The sequence below is a fragment of the Pelobates fuscus genome, chromosome 2, assembly GCF_036172605.1.
Source record: "Pelobates fuscus isolate aPelFus1 chromosome 2, aPelFus1.pri, whole genome shotgun sequence".
Classification (NCBI taxonomy): Eukaryota; Metazoa; Chordata; class Amphibia; order Anura; family Pelobatidae; genus Pelobates; species Pelobates fuscus.
The window spans coordinates 214,548,281-214,565,064 of record NC_086318.1 but is presented as its reverse complement, the minus strand read 5'-3'; the positions used below and the strand labels follow the sequence as shown (position 1 = coordinate 214,565,064).

Genomic DNA, 16,784 nt, shown 5'->3' with positions numbered 1-16,784 from the left:
GAGGAGACACAACCCTATTATTAATTGGGAGTCAGGGGAGATAGTTTCGTGGGGACAGAATTGTCAAGAAAAATGCTTGCGGAAGGTCTTACCTCTCGGATTAACCAACACATCGGCTAACTCTGACAATCCTACAGAGACACAAATTCCGTCTCAGTATCTAGATTTAAAGGCAGTATTTGACAAAAAGAAAGCCGATACCTTACCCCCACACAGGTCCTTTGATTGCAAAATTAACCTACTCCCTGGTACCATGCCCCCCAGAGGTCATGTATACCCATTATCTACGAAAGAGAACTCAGTTCTAGAGGAGTATATTCACGAGAATTTAGACAAGGGATTCATCAGGAGGTCCTCCTCCCCTGCCGGGGCTGGATTTTTTTTTGTTAAAAAGAAGGATGGTTCTTTGAGACCTTGTATTGATTATCGAGGCTTAAATAAGATAACCATTAAAAATGCCTACCCGATTCCCTTGATCACCGAACTCTTCGATCGTTTGAAGGGCTCTACAATTTTCACCAAGTTAGACCTCAGAGGGGCATATAACTTGGTGAGAATCCAGCAGGGACATGAGTGGATGACGGCATTCAATACTCGCTATGGCCACTATGAATATACGGTTATGCCTTTTGGGTTATGCAATGCACCAGCTTTATTCCAAGATCTGATAAATGAGGTTCTTAGGGAATTTCAGCAAGATTGCGTCATTGTATACCTAGATGATATACTTATACATTCTAGTGAGATTGAGACTCATCACAAGCAAGTCAGGAGGGTTTTGCACAAGCTTCTTCAGCATGGCTTGTACTGCAAGTTGGAGAAATGTAGCTTTGATCAAACCCAGGTAACCTTTCTCGGCTATGTGATCTCTGGGGAGGGATTTAAGATGGATCCGGATAAACTCCAGTCCATTCTAGAGTGGCCTTTACCCAAAGGTCTTAAAGCCGTACAGAGATTTATTGGTTTTTCTAATTATTATAGGCGCTTTATTAAGGGCTATTCTTCAATTATCGCACCTATCACTAATATGACCAAACAGGGGGCTGATACTAAGAATTGGACTACTGAAGCTCTTCTTGCGTTCAAAACTCTCAAGGAGCTTTTCGCTTCCGCTCCAATTTTAGTTCACCCCGACACTTCCCTGCCTTTTCTACTTGAGGTAGACGCATCAGAGACTGGTTTAGGTGCTGTCCTATCTCAAAGGTTGGGTGTTGATAAACCATTACATCCATGTGGATTTTTCTCTAAAAAATTGTCCGGTACTGAGAGCAGATATGACATTGGTGACAGAGAATTACTAGCGGTTATCAAGGCTTTGAAAGAGTGGAGACATTTATTGGAAGGTACTTTACATCCTGTTACCATTCTAACAGACCACAAAAATTTGTCTTATATCGGAGAGGCCAAGCGTTTGTCCTCCAGGCAGGCTCGTTGGTCGTTGTTTCTTACCCATTTCAATTACGTTCTGACTTACAGACCTGGCTCAAAGAATTCTAAAGCCGATGCGCTATCTCGCCAATTTGAGCCTTCTGCTTCAGTTGAACCACTTGTGTCCTCCATTGTACCCAAATGCAATATTATTGCTAATACCAGTCTTAAAATTCATTCTCCGCTACTTGACCAGATCTTGAAGTCACAACATCTAGCTCCCGGAGACACTCCTGAGGGAAGAAACTTTGTTCCTCCTGAACTTCAACTGGAGCTCTTACAATGTTTTCACGAAAGTAAAATAGCTGGTCATCCTGGTATTCGCAAGACATACTCTCTGATATCCAAGGATTTCTGGTGGCCTTCACTTCGAAAAGATATTGAGGAGTTCGTCGCAGCTTGTGAGACTTGTGCCAAGACTAAACTACCTCATGCTTCTCCATGTGGCCTGTTACACCCCTTGGACATTCCTGAGAAACCTTGGTCCTGTTTGTCCATAGACTTTATCGTTGATTTACCTGCTTCCAAGAGACAGACTGTTATTCTCACGGTGGTGGATAGATTTACTAAGATGGCCCATTTCGTGCCATTACCTAAACTTCCGACTTCTCCTGAATTGGCGAAGATTTTTGCGAGAGAGGTTTTTCGCCTACATGGGATTCCTTCGGAGATTGTTTCTGATAGAGGTTCTCAATTTGTCTCACGTTTCTGGAGATCCTTTTGTTCTCAAATGGGTATCAAATTGAACTTCTCCTCTGCCTATCACCCTCAGTCTAACGGAGCTGCTGAACGTACTAATCAAAAGATCGAACAGTATCTGCGTTGCTTTGTTTCCGAACACCAGGACGATTGGGTCGGTCTGATTCCTTGGGCGGAGTTCGCACACAATAACCTTGTTTGTGATTCAACTCGCTCTAGCCCTTTCTTCATGAACTATGGCTTTCATCCTTCGATTTTTCCTTCGGTTTCCTCTTCTCAGGGGATACCGTCGGTTGATGATCATGTCGCCAACCTGAAGAAATTATGGGATCAGACTCGGCAAATTCTGTTACATAGTTCTTCGTTGTTCAAGAAACACGCTGACAAGCATAGAAGAGCGGCTCCTGTTTTTGTTCCTGGGGATAGGGTATGGTTGAGTACTAAGAATATTCGCCTAAAAGTTCCATCTATGAAATTTGCTCCTCGCTACATAGGTCCTTACAGGGTTCTCACTCGTATCAACCCGGTTGCGTATCGCCTTGCTCTGCCACCTGCCTTACGCATTCCTAACTCTTTTCATGTCTCCTTGTTGAAACCTCTTATTTGCAACAAATTCTCCTCTAAGGTCTCCTCGCCTCGTCCTGTTCAGGTGGAGGGCCGGGAGGAGTACGAGGTCAGCTCCATCATTGATTCCAGAATTTCAAGGGGAAAATTGCAATATCTGGTCAACTGGAGGGGATATGGTCCTGAGGAGAGGAGTTGGGTACCTCAGGAGGACGTTCATGCTTCTCGCCTTCGCAGAGCATTTCACCTCCGCTTCCCATCTCGCCCCGGTTCCTTCCGCCCGGTGGGCGTATCTGAGAGGGGGGGTACTGTCAGGGTACCTGAGGCCTCTACCTCTAAGGGAGGTAGAGACTTGGTGGTTTGCCCGTCCAGGCGAGCTGTTTCCTTCGTTCCTCGCGGTTCATCCAGTCACTTAAACACCGGCCGCGAGGAATCCACGTCCTTTTCTAGCGGGACGCTCAATACGTGACGTCATGATGCTATCACGAGCGACCTGTCACTCAAGTGTCCGATATCCAATCGGTACTTGTCAGAGGCGTGATTATCATCCAGAGCCAGGGTATTTAAGCTTACTTCTCACTTCAGCTCATTGCCCTGTCGTGGTTCTAGCTTGTCTAGTCACTCAGTGCTCTGGTATTCTAGTTTGCTCTATTTGGTTTTGACTCGGCTTGTTGTACTACCCTGCTTCTCTGTTATCCCTTGACCCGGCTTGTCTCTCGCTTATCTGTCTTCCCGTTCCCTCGACCTCGGCTTGTCTCTGACTATTCTCTATTACTCTCGGTACGTTAGTCCGGCCATTCTAAGGCCCGGTATACGTACCTTTCCACTCTTTGTACTCTGCGTGTTGGATCCCTGTCCCGATCCTGACAGTTGGTTGCACGAGGCAAGATACGATCAGTAGTGTACGGAGCATGTGCAAGAATACAGGATGTAGTATTCCCCTCCTCCATTGTGCTGGACAGGCCATGCGGTCAAGCAGGAAGTTAATTCTTATTTGTATTGATTGATCAAGAGAATGTGCGGGTGGAGCTTAATATGGGAGGAGTTATGTGCCTATATAAGGAGCCTGCACTATTGTCCGGGGCTCAGAACTTGCTGTATTTTGGTGACATTAGTCCCTCTGAGTCCCGATCGGTGATCCAATAAAGAATCTCTTCCTTCCTGAAGAAACCTGTGTCCATCTCTCTGTGCTTGGCTTCCGTCAGTTTCTCCGGTATCAATGGGAGTTGTAGTTCAGCAACATCTGGAGGGCCGGAGTTTGGGGAAACCTGCTATAGTCTACGTGTTTTTTTTCTTCCTTTTTTCTAAAAACACCTTAGACACAACTGGGTAATCCCTAAATCCTGGATTTAATGTCCCACATAATGATCCACAGAGATACGCAAAAGAATAACAAGAAATGCATGACAAACTGAAAAAAATTCTTTATAATTCCAGCCTAATTTTGCAAAATGCATTTCAGGGAAGAACACAGCTATAGGCTAATTATATGTACAAATCCAGATCTATCAACAACTGGAATAGAACCAAACATGTCCTTCCAGTAACAACAGTATAGAGTGGGCAGAAGATGTACACTTACATAGCAACTTACATAGCACCACTTTAGGGGTTTTTACCTGTTTATCTCAGCTCTAGCTGGAGTTAAAAGTCAGCAGGGTTGGAAAAATGTTTCAACAGGAAATAAACACATCCATTCTCTTTTATGATATGTTTATTACTTTGAAATTCAGCTTTTTATATGAAAAATGCAATCAATCAAAATCGTTCAGTAAATGTGCAAACTGCTGGAAATATAGTGCCATTGTAAAGCAATAAAGAAAAGCACAATAAAGTAATAAAGATATGCTCTCCTAAGTACTGTAGCCACTGAAGCCTATGAAGACAGCCGATGAAATGAAAATACAGCTTTGCCATCCTGAATGTAAAAAAAAAAAAAAAAAAAAGCAGTCATTGTTACAGTGTCTATCAAAAACACAAGAAAAAATATAAAAAAGCAGGATTCTCTCCACTGACTGATGATGATTACAGTCATCGTAGTGGAATGGAAGGATACATTTAAAAATGAAAATGCTAACAGTGTAGTGACATTAAATAATATGTTAATATAAACATTTTTGGCAAACAACTAAAAAATTTAAAACATTTATGGGAGGAACTCCGCCACACGTTTTTGAGAATACTGACTATATAGACCTGTATAACTAAAAAGCTGTAATAGATAAGCGATACGTGGAATGTGACATAGGCTGAGAAATAAAGTTGGACTTAGAGAACATAGACTTCAAATCTCAGAGCAGAATTTTATTGAGTCACATTTAAAAATAAAATCAGTTGTTGTTTTCTTTAGCAAATCTTTTTTATTTTCATTAGTTGAGTCAGACTTTTTAAATTTTAAATTTGGCATTTTTCGGGACCGAAGAAAAGTTAGACAAAAGTTGACTTCGGTGTTAAGTATAACATAATTTTTAACATGTATTTGTTTTATTGCCAATCTTACTATTATTAGGGTTTCTTATTTTCAATGGTGGGTGGCTAGGGGTTTGAGGACCCCTAGCCACCTGGATGGACAAGCGCTGCCTTTGTAGCCACTGGGCAGCAGTATTTTAAGCAGCAATGCTGGGTAGCGATAGTTTCATACTTCAGGCAGATTTGGCATCAATGGGCATGCCAGGTGGAGGAATAGGAAGGTTAAAAACCTCCTTTATTGTAATATGGGAGTCATATTGAAACTCATGGGATTTTTAAATGTATTTATTTATTTATTTTCTTTTTATGTGACGGATTGTTAGCAACAACTTGCCAGCCACCACATAACTGACTCTCACACTGTTTTTAAAAATTTTCTCACTGGCTGATAGCATTGCCAGTGGGCAAATGGAACTTAAAACTATTGTTCACGAGGGGCGGAGCCAGTGCCTGAACGAGAAAGTCACAGTTTACTGCAGCTCCGACAACCGACCCGATAATACGGCTAAAACAGAGGCTAAATCCACAACGGGGCCCCGAGAAAAAGCCCTGGACCATGGGTGAAAAAGCAGGAACCGAGCTCCGGATCCAGAGACATAGGCGCTTTCATGCGCCCGACCCAGCACCACGAGCCCGCCAAGATGGCGCCGGCAGAGGCCTTTACCTTGCAGTCCTCAGACGACGACAGCTTACCGGACTCCCTGCCTGCAAAGTCTAAGGTACAAACTAAGCCCCAGCAGCCACAAGACCTAGGCAACCTGGCACCATCCACGAAAGCCAATATAAAGGCTATGATGCTGGAAATCAGGGCGATGTTTGACGCCGATATGTCACTTGTTTGAGAGGATGTAAACACACTTACAGGCCGCATGGCCTCAGCAGAGGAGACACTCAGAAGCACTAGGGTGGCGCAAAACGGCCACAGACGCAACTTTGGGATCCCTACAGAAACAGTGTACTACACTGGCAGCCCAGCTAGCAGGTATGGAAGATAAAGCAAAAGCACGAAATATGCGTATTAGAGGGGTACCTGAAACGATCGATACCCCGGAATGGCCACACTACTGCAGAAGGCTGATAGCCACTTTGTAACTCCCAAAACAAGCTAAACAGGTTGGAATTGACTCCTACTTCCGACTCCCTAAGGCCACATAGGCACCACAGGATGCCCCAAGGGATATATTACTTAAATTGGTTCGGGACTCTGACAAGGGGGGCCTTATGGGAGCAGCACAGGGTTCCCCCACAATTACTTTTGAAGGAGCAAGCCTGACACTGTACTGAGACCTATCGAGACACACCCTCACACGGCGCAGAACCTTCCGCCACATTACGCAGCACCTACGAGAGAACTTTATCCCTTACAAATGGGGTCCCCACAGACTGATGGTGGACCATGACGGAAAGACACACCTCCTAATGAGCGCTTCAGCGGCACCAACTTTCTTCCAGTCAATAGGCATCTCAACGCCAGCGGTGAACACAGGTGCCTGTCCATCGTAGAATCTTGCAGAAGCCACCCCCTTTGCGCCCAGGGGAATGGTACTAAGGGCGACGGACAACTTGAACTGAGCGGACGCTCACCCCTACAACATTCCATGATGTACTTTGTAGTGGGGACTTAGGCACATTATATATACCAGTTTTATACGCATGTATGCATTACTTCTCGTTACGTTTTACATTTACTCCAGCGTTCGTGTTTACTTTACTTTAGCTCAACATTCACAGTTCAGATTAGGATATACTATCTCCACCCTGGCTCCGTAAGCGGACAGCCAGTGACACGACCTACGTTAGGAATACAGAATTTATTTTCCCAACACTATAGAATCTCTTTAATTGTATTAAACAAGTTACAGGCACATGTGTCTACATGATACCCTAAAACAGGGGTTCTCAACCCAGTCCTCAGGACCCCCTACCAGTCCAGGATTTGGGGATTACCTGGGTGTGTCTAAGGTGTTTAGAAAAAGAAAAAAAAACACCTTAGACTCTAAGGTGATTTTTTTCTCTTTTTCTAAACACCTTAGACACACTCAGGTAATCCCTAAACCCTGGACTGGTAGGGGGTCCTTGAAGACAAGGTTGAGAACCCCTGCCCTAAAAGTAATATGTACTGTGCGTAAATACATATGCTATTTGACACTCTAGAACCTGTAAGTACACTTGATTAACCTTCCTTATAGAATATTTTATGTTTAGCAAATCAGTTAAAACTATTTATCACTTTCTGTAAATGTATGTCTTTATCTGAGTAAATCACATGAATAAACAAAAATGTGCAATCTGAAAACATGTACAATTTTAAATAGCTTATAATGTGAAAAATATTGATAAAAAATATACCTCAGATGTCATATCTTGGTTCGATTCACTGATCACAGGTTTTTCAATTATAGAAGTATTTACCGGGGTCTTTGGAGGCCTTGGTGGAGGGTCGTGAACATGGCTTTCATATCTCCGCAGCATATAGTATTCTTCCTCATTAATTTCCTCTACGTTGGTCCTTGTTGGTGAGAAATACGTATCACCATAAAAGTTGCCAATCAAGCGAACAGTTAAATTGACACGGTGAACTGGGAGTTCCCATACCTCTTTAGGGTTGTCTAACAAGCTAACAAGCAGGTAAGAGTCTGTTATCTGCTCTTCAAGTTGTAGTACTGATGTTGCAGCTAAAATGTCTTCTGCCACAGTAAACAAATCCCTCACAGAGACTTTAACATTCACAGGTAACTGAAAATCTTTGCAGAGTTCTGATACGTAGTATTGTCTTTTATCATGCACCACTTCCATAAAGCCACCTTCCACATATAGTGGAATAGTAGACTTTACACAGCATTTGTTTTCCATTTTTGCACAGACTAGTGCATCTACTATAGTTGTTTTACCATCAGATTTTACTTTACAAGATTGGAAATGTTTTGCCTGAAACTGATCTCCAACATTTACTGAAGAGAATTCTTCGTGGGATGACTGAAATGCCTTTGTTGCCACAACATGAATATTATCTGTTTCTCTGTTCGCTATATTTAAATCGTAGACAGTTGGGAAAAATCGGGGTCTCCTTTTAAACCTCCCCTTGTAAGACGATGGTATCAAAAAATGTTTATTTGCTGTATCACTTCTTAATTCTGAAGCAATGACACGATCCGCTTGATATTTTGCATGAATTATAATCTTTTTCCCATGTTGTAATAACCTGTAAGCAGTGTGACTCCTTAATGGGCCTTCTATAATTTCGGCAATCATGGGAAATTCTTTGGAGGTCCTTTCAAAGATTTCATGTGTTGTTAAAATTTGAATAAAATATTCTACATCAAACTTTTGGGTGATATCCAGGACTTCTATATCAAGATCCGTTAAAAGATTAATAATGTCTTTCCCAACTGGAAAAAAATAAACATTGTCAAATGAACAATCTAACTATGACATATTTTTTTGCACAAGATATATTCAATATGTTTAAACATTTGAAATGTATATTGTTTACATTTCTATACATTTTTCAAGCCAAACATTTCACAAAAAAACAAGATTAAATTGAGTCACCTCTCTCAAAATTTGCACCATACATCACTATACTGTTAGCATAATGTGAATGCCAGAATATCATTGATAGGTAAAGAGCCGGTAACTCTCAGACTAGCAGTACTGGTCTCTATTACAGTAAGTGCAGCAATGCAGTGTAGTGGCAATGTCTTGCACCTTTATATGAATGGAAATTGGAGGCACGGGCAAGGGGGTAGGTGTGGAAGCACCCCCTACCGCAGGTTTTGTTACGATAAAAACTATTAGTCTGGTGATGGATAATGATATAATTAAAATAATTTGTACAGTACCCTTTCCACTTCCCTTTTTACTGAGGCGGAGATACAGCTGAATGGCTGAGCAACTAATCATGGAAAATTTAGAAAACAGAATTGCACAGTCTACTCTAACACAATTTTTGACATCAGGATAAGTATCTTATTTATTTTTAAAACATTAAATGGAATATATGATTTATGTTCATGATCACACACACATATATATATATATATAAAACATTTTTTAATATAATATCAATCTGAATATAACTAATATATCAATCCGTTATGGCAAGATCACTTGATTTCAGTGTAGGATTACTCTCATCCTCCCTTCAATAATAAATGTCAGACAGACGCTCAATCAAATATCGAAATTGTCTGGTAAGGGTTTTGTTTCATCTCCACACATGTCCATCGTGAACACAAAGAGATCAGATATATCATCAGAGATATTAAAAGAACAGAAATAATAAGGTTCTAATAATAATGCCATATTATATATCATATATGTCATATTCATATTAATGGAAGAACATTTCAAAAATAAATATACATTTCTGTCTGTACATTTACTGATGATTTAGAATGTATAGATTAAAAATAACCTTCTCAGCCAGACAGTTTGATCATGTTGACCAGTTTAAATACCTACAGTGAGCACGTTCTACTGGCGAAACTTCACAGCCCTCAACTTTCCAAGACATACTTATTGATCTATGTTCTTAAAACGTATTCTTACAACTCAGGATTTCGAGGTGAACGTGCCATGCATACATTTTCACACCCTTTGGATAGTTCTACATTTTGTAATGTTACAACCAAGAATACAAATTAATCAAAACAGCTTTTTAGCAATAAAATCACAACATACCAAATACTTTGGTGGAGCAACATATTCTTTATGATTCAAAAAGTAATTAAATGGACACTCCAGAACCCTAAGCTTTCTGAAATGCAATATGTGTAAAGAGTACGTCCTTTTTTTTGACATTTTACAATAAGTTCAGATTTAAATGAAAAAAATTACTTTTATAAATTAACCTTGTTACAACCCCTTGTGATCATGCTATTTCTTGATAGTTTAGCTCAGAGAAGATAAACTCAAAAGGCAACAATTCCCCAGAGCACCTGCCTTGCAAATACTTCTAGTTGAGCTGCATTGGGAAGTCTGTGATTGGACAGTCACATAAAGTCTGGGCTAGGAAAAAGGGCAGGGCTTACAAAGGCAGCAGACAAGAGATCTGCAGCTTTTGCAAGCTGGTTTTAGATATAGTCCCAATAAAAATGCATCATTAAATGTATATTTAATTATGCATATATTTTATATATTCAATTATAAAAAAAAAATCTGTATTTGGATGAACACACAAGAAACACAAAGCACAGTACAGGGTATCTACAATGGCAAAGTGTCAATTTCCTGACTGAAAACACATTATCAAAACCTATTTACGGTTCTGACCAAATGTGTGATACCCAACATACCCAAACACCCACATATTATCATAAGTGCTATATCCCTTTTAACTTTCTTGACATTTTAAAGCATATATTCTATATTAAATTGCAAAGTACAAAGTGCTCTAAAGAGTATTTGAAGATACAAGCATGATATGAATCTAAATTTGATTTGATGCAACTTCAGATTGAATATATAGCAATATAAAATAATTTAATATTAGGTTGGTACTTACACTCCAGCAGTGCTTGAATTTCATAAACTGGCTCTAGGGTCATCATTGCATTAGAAGCATTGGGAAATAGTTGTGTGAGTTCCAGTAGTTTTGTAAGATCTGTAAGAATTACAGTCCTTTTTCTACATTTTGGAATTTTCCAGTCCGTTATCTCCTTCAATGTGTATATTTTCTCATCTTTATATTCATAGAACTCTCCTTTGTATGACAAAGGTAATACAAAGCATTGACGTTCTCCATTTATAAACACTTCACAGTTAACTGACATGACTCCATTTGAATCCTCTACAGATTTGATAATGATTTCCTCGTTCTGGCAAACAGTTACTGTTCCCACATGTAAATTAGAACAGCTATAAAAGCCTGGATGTCCAAATCGCGTGTGACCAACATGTAGTGCTTTCACTATCTCTTCAATGGAATAATAAGAGGTTTTATCAGGAACAATTTTAAAAAAGCCTAAGAGGAATATTGAAAAAAAGTAAAAACAAATGTTAAGTTATATCCATATATATTCACTGAACCCCTGTCAATTTATACATCAAAACACACTGAAATTTGGTACTGGATTACTGGGTTGCATCACTTTGAGTTAACAATTATGAAAGCCCAAATAAGCAGGGCTACATCACTATATTCGGGTCTGGAGTTCCATAGGAATGAATGGTAATGTGGGTCCTTTGGTTTATTTGCAGTGGGAGCAGCGTTGCACACTTCCTTACTGTTGGATGTACACTGGAGAGCACTGGAGAGCATTCACCTAGGGCGCCGGCCTGCTGGGGGGCGCACCGGGATATTTCCTGGTGGGCTCCCCCTGTCTTGGGCTGCAGCACTGGGCAAGCAGCTCTTGAGTCACCCCCCACCCCCCCCCCCACCCTTAGCGCCGGGCTGATCCTCCAGGCTCCCGAAAATGGGGAAGCCAAGAGGAACCCTGTCACAAGAGGCCCGGCATACTAAACAGCGCGCTGGAGGAGTGAGGAGCTACCCCACACTGGAGGCAGGGAGGCTATGTGAGCCTCAAAAAATTAAATTGTGTGAGTCTGTGAGTGTTTGACTGTCAGTGAGTGTGTGTCTGTCAGTGAGTGTCTGCATGTGTGTGTGTGTGTGTGTCTGTCAGTGAGTTAATGTATGTATGTTAGTGTCTGTCTGTGTGTGTGTGTGTCTGCCAGTGAGTGTGTGAGTGTTTGACTGTCAGTGTGTGTGTGTGTGTGTGTGTGTGTGTCTGTCAGTGAGTGTCTGCCTGTGTGTGTGTGTCTGTCAGTGAGTGAGTATATGTCAGTGAGTGTCTGTGTGTGTGTATGTGTGTGTGTGTCAGTGAGTGAGTGTATGTCTGTCAGTGAGTGTCTGTGTGTGTGTCTGTCAGTGAGTGAATGTATCTCAGTTAATGTATGTGTGTGTGTCTGTCAGTCAGTGAGTGAGTGTATGTCTGTCAGTGTGTGTGTATGTGTATATGTGTTTGTGTCTGTCAGTGAGTGAGTGTATGTCTGTCAGTGAGTGTCTGTGTGTGTGTGTGTGTGTGTCTGTCAGTGAGTGTATGTATGTCAGTGAGTGTCTGTATGTGTAAATGTGTGTGTGTGTCTGTATGTGTAAATGTGTGTGTGTGTCTGTCAGTGAGTGAGTGTATGTCTGTCAATGAGTGTATGTGTGTGTGTGTGTGTGTGTGTCTGTCAGTGAGTGTCTGTGTGTGTGTCTGTCAGTGAGTGTGTGAGTGTTTGACTGTCAGTGTGTGTGTGTGTGTGTGTGTGTCTTTCAGTGAGTGAGCGTATGGCTATCAGTGAGTTTCTGTAGGTGTCAGTGAGTGAATATATGTGTGTCAGTGAGTGAGCATATGTCTGTCAGTGAGTGCATGTCTGTATGTGTCTGTCAGTGAGTGTGTGTGTCTGCCAGTGTGTGTCTGTCAGTGAGTGAGTGACATGAGGTGGCAGCAAAATGGATCTTTGCCTAGGGCAGCAGAAATCTTTGCATCAGCCCTGCGTGCCAGCCAGGGACCCACACTTACTGCCATGCAAGTCACAAGGCAATGGAGCACCCCCCCTATTAAATCCTGTATTATCTCTCACGGTAATGACCTAGACTCCACACACCATTTAGTCTTGTCCCAGGCCTACTCTGTGATTTATGTACAGCTAAGAATAAGTTGTTTGACCCTGGAAGAGACGGAGAGATAAATCTACTGTACTGACTGCTTTGCTCTCAGTCCTGCTCTCGCTAACAGACACAAGATAATAATAGAAGGGAGACTGAGTTTGTAATGTAAATATAAATATAAATAGCATAAATTGTTAGAAATGTAGAGAATATTGTAAACAGAAAGTGTGAAAGTTGATAGTCAGGGATAGATTCAGAATAGGGAGAGACTGTGACAGGCTCTAAGGCACTGACATTGAGAAAAACTGTTAGAGATTTCGAAGGACTGGGGGGCGGGAGAGAGAGAGAGAGAGAAAGAGAGAAAATATGAGGGACATAAGGAAAGAAACAAAAGTGACAGAAGGTTGCACAAGCAGACAAATAGACACACAGAGGGATGGGGGCCAAATAGATACACAGAAGAGCTAAGGGGGACAAAGAAACACACGGAGGACTGGGGGGCAAAGAGACACACAGAGGGGCTGTCAGGGACAAAGAGATACACAGAGGAGCTGGGCAGATAGAAAGACACACAGAGGGGCTGGGGGCAATGACAAACAGAGAGGACTGGGGGAACAAAAGGGCGCACAGAGGGATTTGGGGGCAAAGAGACAAACAGAGGGCTGGGGCAAAGAGGCACACAGAAGGGCTGGTGGGACAAAGAGGCACACAGAGGAGCTGGGACAACATAGTAGTTTCACATTTTATGTTTTTAATTTTTTTTTTATAAACTGTTTTTTAGAATCAAAGTTACCAGTTTTTGTTTTGGGGGTTGCAAGTAGTTGGTCTTGACTTGGGCACAAAATAACCTAGCACCGGCCTGGCGGTACATGTCAAAGTAACATCCACATGAATTCCATAACCCAAGGTTCCCCAGCAGAACAGTGCCCAGAACATAACACTGACTCCACAGGCCTAACTTATTCCCATAGTGCATCCAGGTAAACGATGCACACCCACCCAGCCATCCACTTGAGCTAAAAGAAAACATGATTCATCAGACCAGGCAGCCTACTTCCATTGCTCCATGATCCAGTTCCAATGCTCACGTCTCCATTGGAAGCCTTTTTGGTGGTGTACAAGGTTTATTGTGGGCACTCTAACTGGTCTGCAGCCCCATACTCAGCAAGCTCTGATGCGCTATGTGTTCTGACACCTGCAGTTTTCAGCCATTTGAGTTACAGTAGCTGTTCTCTGTGATTGGATCAAATGGGCTGGCCATCGCTTCCCACATGGTTTTAATGAGCCTTGAGTGCCCACGACCCTTTGCCTTCCATGCTCCACTTTTGGTAAGTACTAGCCCACGGATACCAGGAACAACCCACAAAACTTGCTATTTTGAAGATGCTTTAACCCAGTTATCTAGTCATTATTATTTGGCCCTTGTCAAAGTCACTCCGATGTTTTCACTTACCAATTATTCCTGGTTACAGCACATGAAATCCAAGAAATGACTGTGTGTCCCCCCCCCCCCCCCCCTGCCTAATATATTCCACCCCTTGCTGCATGTGTCTATGTTAAACACTGCATTCTCTTACTATTAGTTAACTTTTGCTGGCTTGTCAAGCAACTACTATTAATCACGGTTATATAATGCCTGTAAAAGAGTTTTGTTCACCAATCTTGCATTCTCTGTAAAGCCGCTATAGACACGTATTGAAATTACTTTTACTTGCTATTCTGCTTTTACTACAAAAAGAGGAAAAAATATTTACTGGCATCTACTACATATTTTGCTATTGACTTTTTTTATAACTAAATCAAGAATTGAATATATTCTACCCCTTAACATGTGCCACTGCAACTATATGATTGATGTTATTCACTTCACCTGCCAGTGGTTTTAATGTTGTGGCTGATCAGTGTACATTTATGTACTAGATATGCATCTAAGGTTTTCAACAAATGTTAATGCTAATATTTTTTGTGGTTTGGTTTAGTTTTGAAGGGATTAAATGATCTTGATGCGTCGTCTCTCCTATTATACCCTGTCTATATTCCATTATACATCAATTTACATATCAATAGTTAGGAATTTAAAATCTTTTAAACTCAATGGAATGGAATGTGATTGCACCACTTGGTTTGATTGTTTTGTTTTGTTTGTGGGCATAGTCAATAAATATTTAGCAGCTCATCTTTTCTGTGAGTTTACAACATTTTTATAAAGCAATGTAAGTCCAAACAAACATGTTGCTTAACATTAGGTTGCAGTGGTACCTGCGTGATTAAAATATTATACTTGATATTAGATATCAAATAAGCATTTAGCAATTGAGTGATGTAACTTCTTCATGTAACAAAATATATCATTAAAGGAACACTGCAAGCACCATAACAACTACAGTTTGCTAAAGAGACTACGATGTCAGCATTGCCCTGGTGCCGCACCATTAATCTGTTTCAGACAAATTAGCTCATTCCTGCATCGCAGTGCTTAAAGGGACACTATAGTCACCTGAACAACTTCAGCTTAATGAGGTTGTTCAGGTGAGATCTATAGTTACCTGCAGCCTTTCTCATGTAAACACTGTATTTACTGAGAAAATACAGTGTTTACATTGAAAGCTAGGAACACCTCCAGTTGCAGTCACTCAGAGTGAACCAGAGGGACTTCGGAGTTGATGAAGGCATTATATGCCTCTATCCACTCAGATCTGCTGTCAGCAGAGAACATGGCAGCACTGTGCACAGCATCCTGTGATTCAGTATCTTCCCCAACTGCATGCAGACACTGAACTTTGCTCATAGAGATTCATTGATTCAATTCATCTCTATGAGGAGATGCTGATTGGCCAGGGCTGTGTTTGAATCATCTGCCTCTTTGTCAGTCTCAGCCAATCATATGGGGAAGCATTGTGATTGGATCAGGCTACAACTTCTGATGATGTCAGCAGACGGTTTTTGTTTTTTTTAGGCAAACAGCATGCAGAGTTACAGCTTCTGGCTTGAATACAGTAAGATTTTTACTATATTTATGGAGGCATGAGGGGCCCAGAGGGGCTAGATGGTGGTGTTAACACTATAGGGTCAGGAATACATGTAGTTGCACTGGTGACTATAGTGTCCCTTTAAATCAAAAGAGAAAATGGATGTCTCTGCTCAGAAACATCCAGCTCTGCAACAATAGTAAAACAGCTAGGGAGTGGTGCCCAATGTACCACATCTATGATGTAAAATGGTTCAAAAACAGTTTACCTCCTTACAATGAGTGCCATAACTACTACAGTGTGCTATAATGGTTATGGTGCTTTGAGTGTTTTTTTTTAACTTAAGTATAACGGTAAGAGAGACAGCACATGAGACAGCTTTGATACTACAGATGCCCTATGCCTGACTAAGGATTATGGCACATGGAATTCAGAAACCTAGGTTAACAAGGCTTACTATCAAATCCCCATCAGGGTCATGCATTACATTATCCAAAAAACAGCAACGTTAATACCAAAAAAGCTGGATATTTTTTTGCACGTTTCAATTTTTGGGGCTAAGACAGTGTTTCCCAAACCAGTCCTCAAGACACACAACAGTCCAGGTTGTCCGTATTTCCATCAGAATAAAACAGGGAAATACATAAATCCTGGATTTTTTAGTGGGCTAAGAGAAAAATGTATTGAACCCAGATTTATTGTTTATGTTTAATATCTACACATGTAAATATGTAAAAAAAAAATGTAAGTATTGTGATGGATTATATTGTAATAATATATTCAAGAAAGGTTATTTACACAGTACCTGGAAAATTAAGAGGCAGTTCCACAGTATCGGCGTATTCACTGCTATGAATATGTGCTCTGACTTTTTGGACTTTGTATCCAGTGACCGTGATGACTTCTCCAGTTGATATGGAGCATTCGTTGTCAGTGACTTCAAATAAGGGAGATAGAATGTTAAAATAAATGATTATAAATGTGATCTGATTGGTTCAATACTGGTGTTATTACTGTTGGTATCGGTTATCTGATGGATTACATATTTTGCATGTAGCATA

At 41.0% G+C, this 16,784-nt stretch overlaps 1 protein-coding gene across 1 annotated transcript in view; it reads right to left on the bottom strand.

Annotated features, from left to right (window-relative positions):
- THEMIS (thymocyte selection associated) overlaps positions 1–16,784 on the bottom strand; it is a 96,863-nt gene that overhangs the window by 63,682 nt on the left and 16,397 nt on the right. The window contains exons 2-4 of the mRNA XM_063441163.1: positions 16,529–16,660; positions 10,667–11,125; positions 7,510–8,549 (exon numbers count right to left, since the gene is read on the bottom strand). Of these exons, the coding sequence (XP_063297233.1) occupies positions 7,510–8,549; positions 10,667–11,125; positions 16,529–16,660 (1,631 nt within the window). The remainder of the gene's footprint in view (positions 1–7,509; positions 8,550–10,666; positions 11,126–16,528; positions 16,661–16,784) is intronic.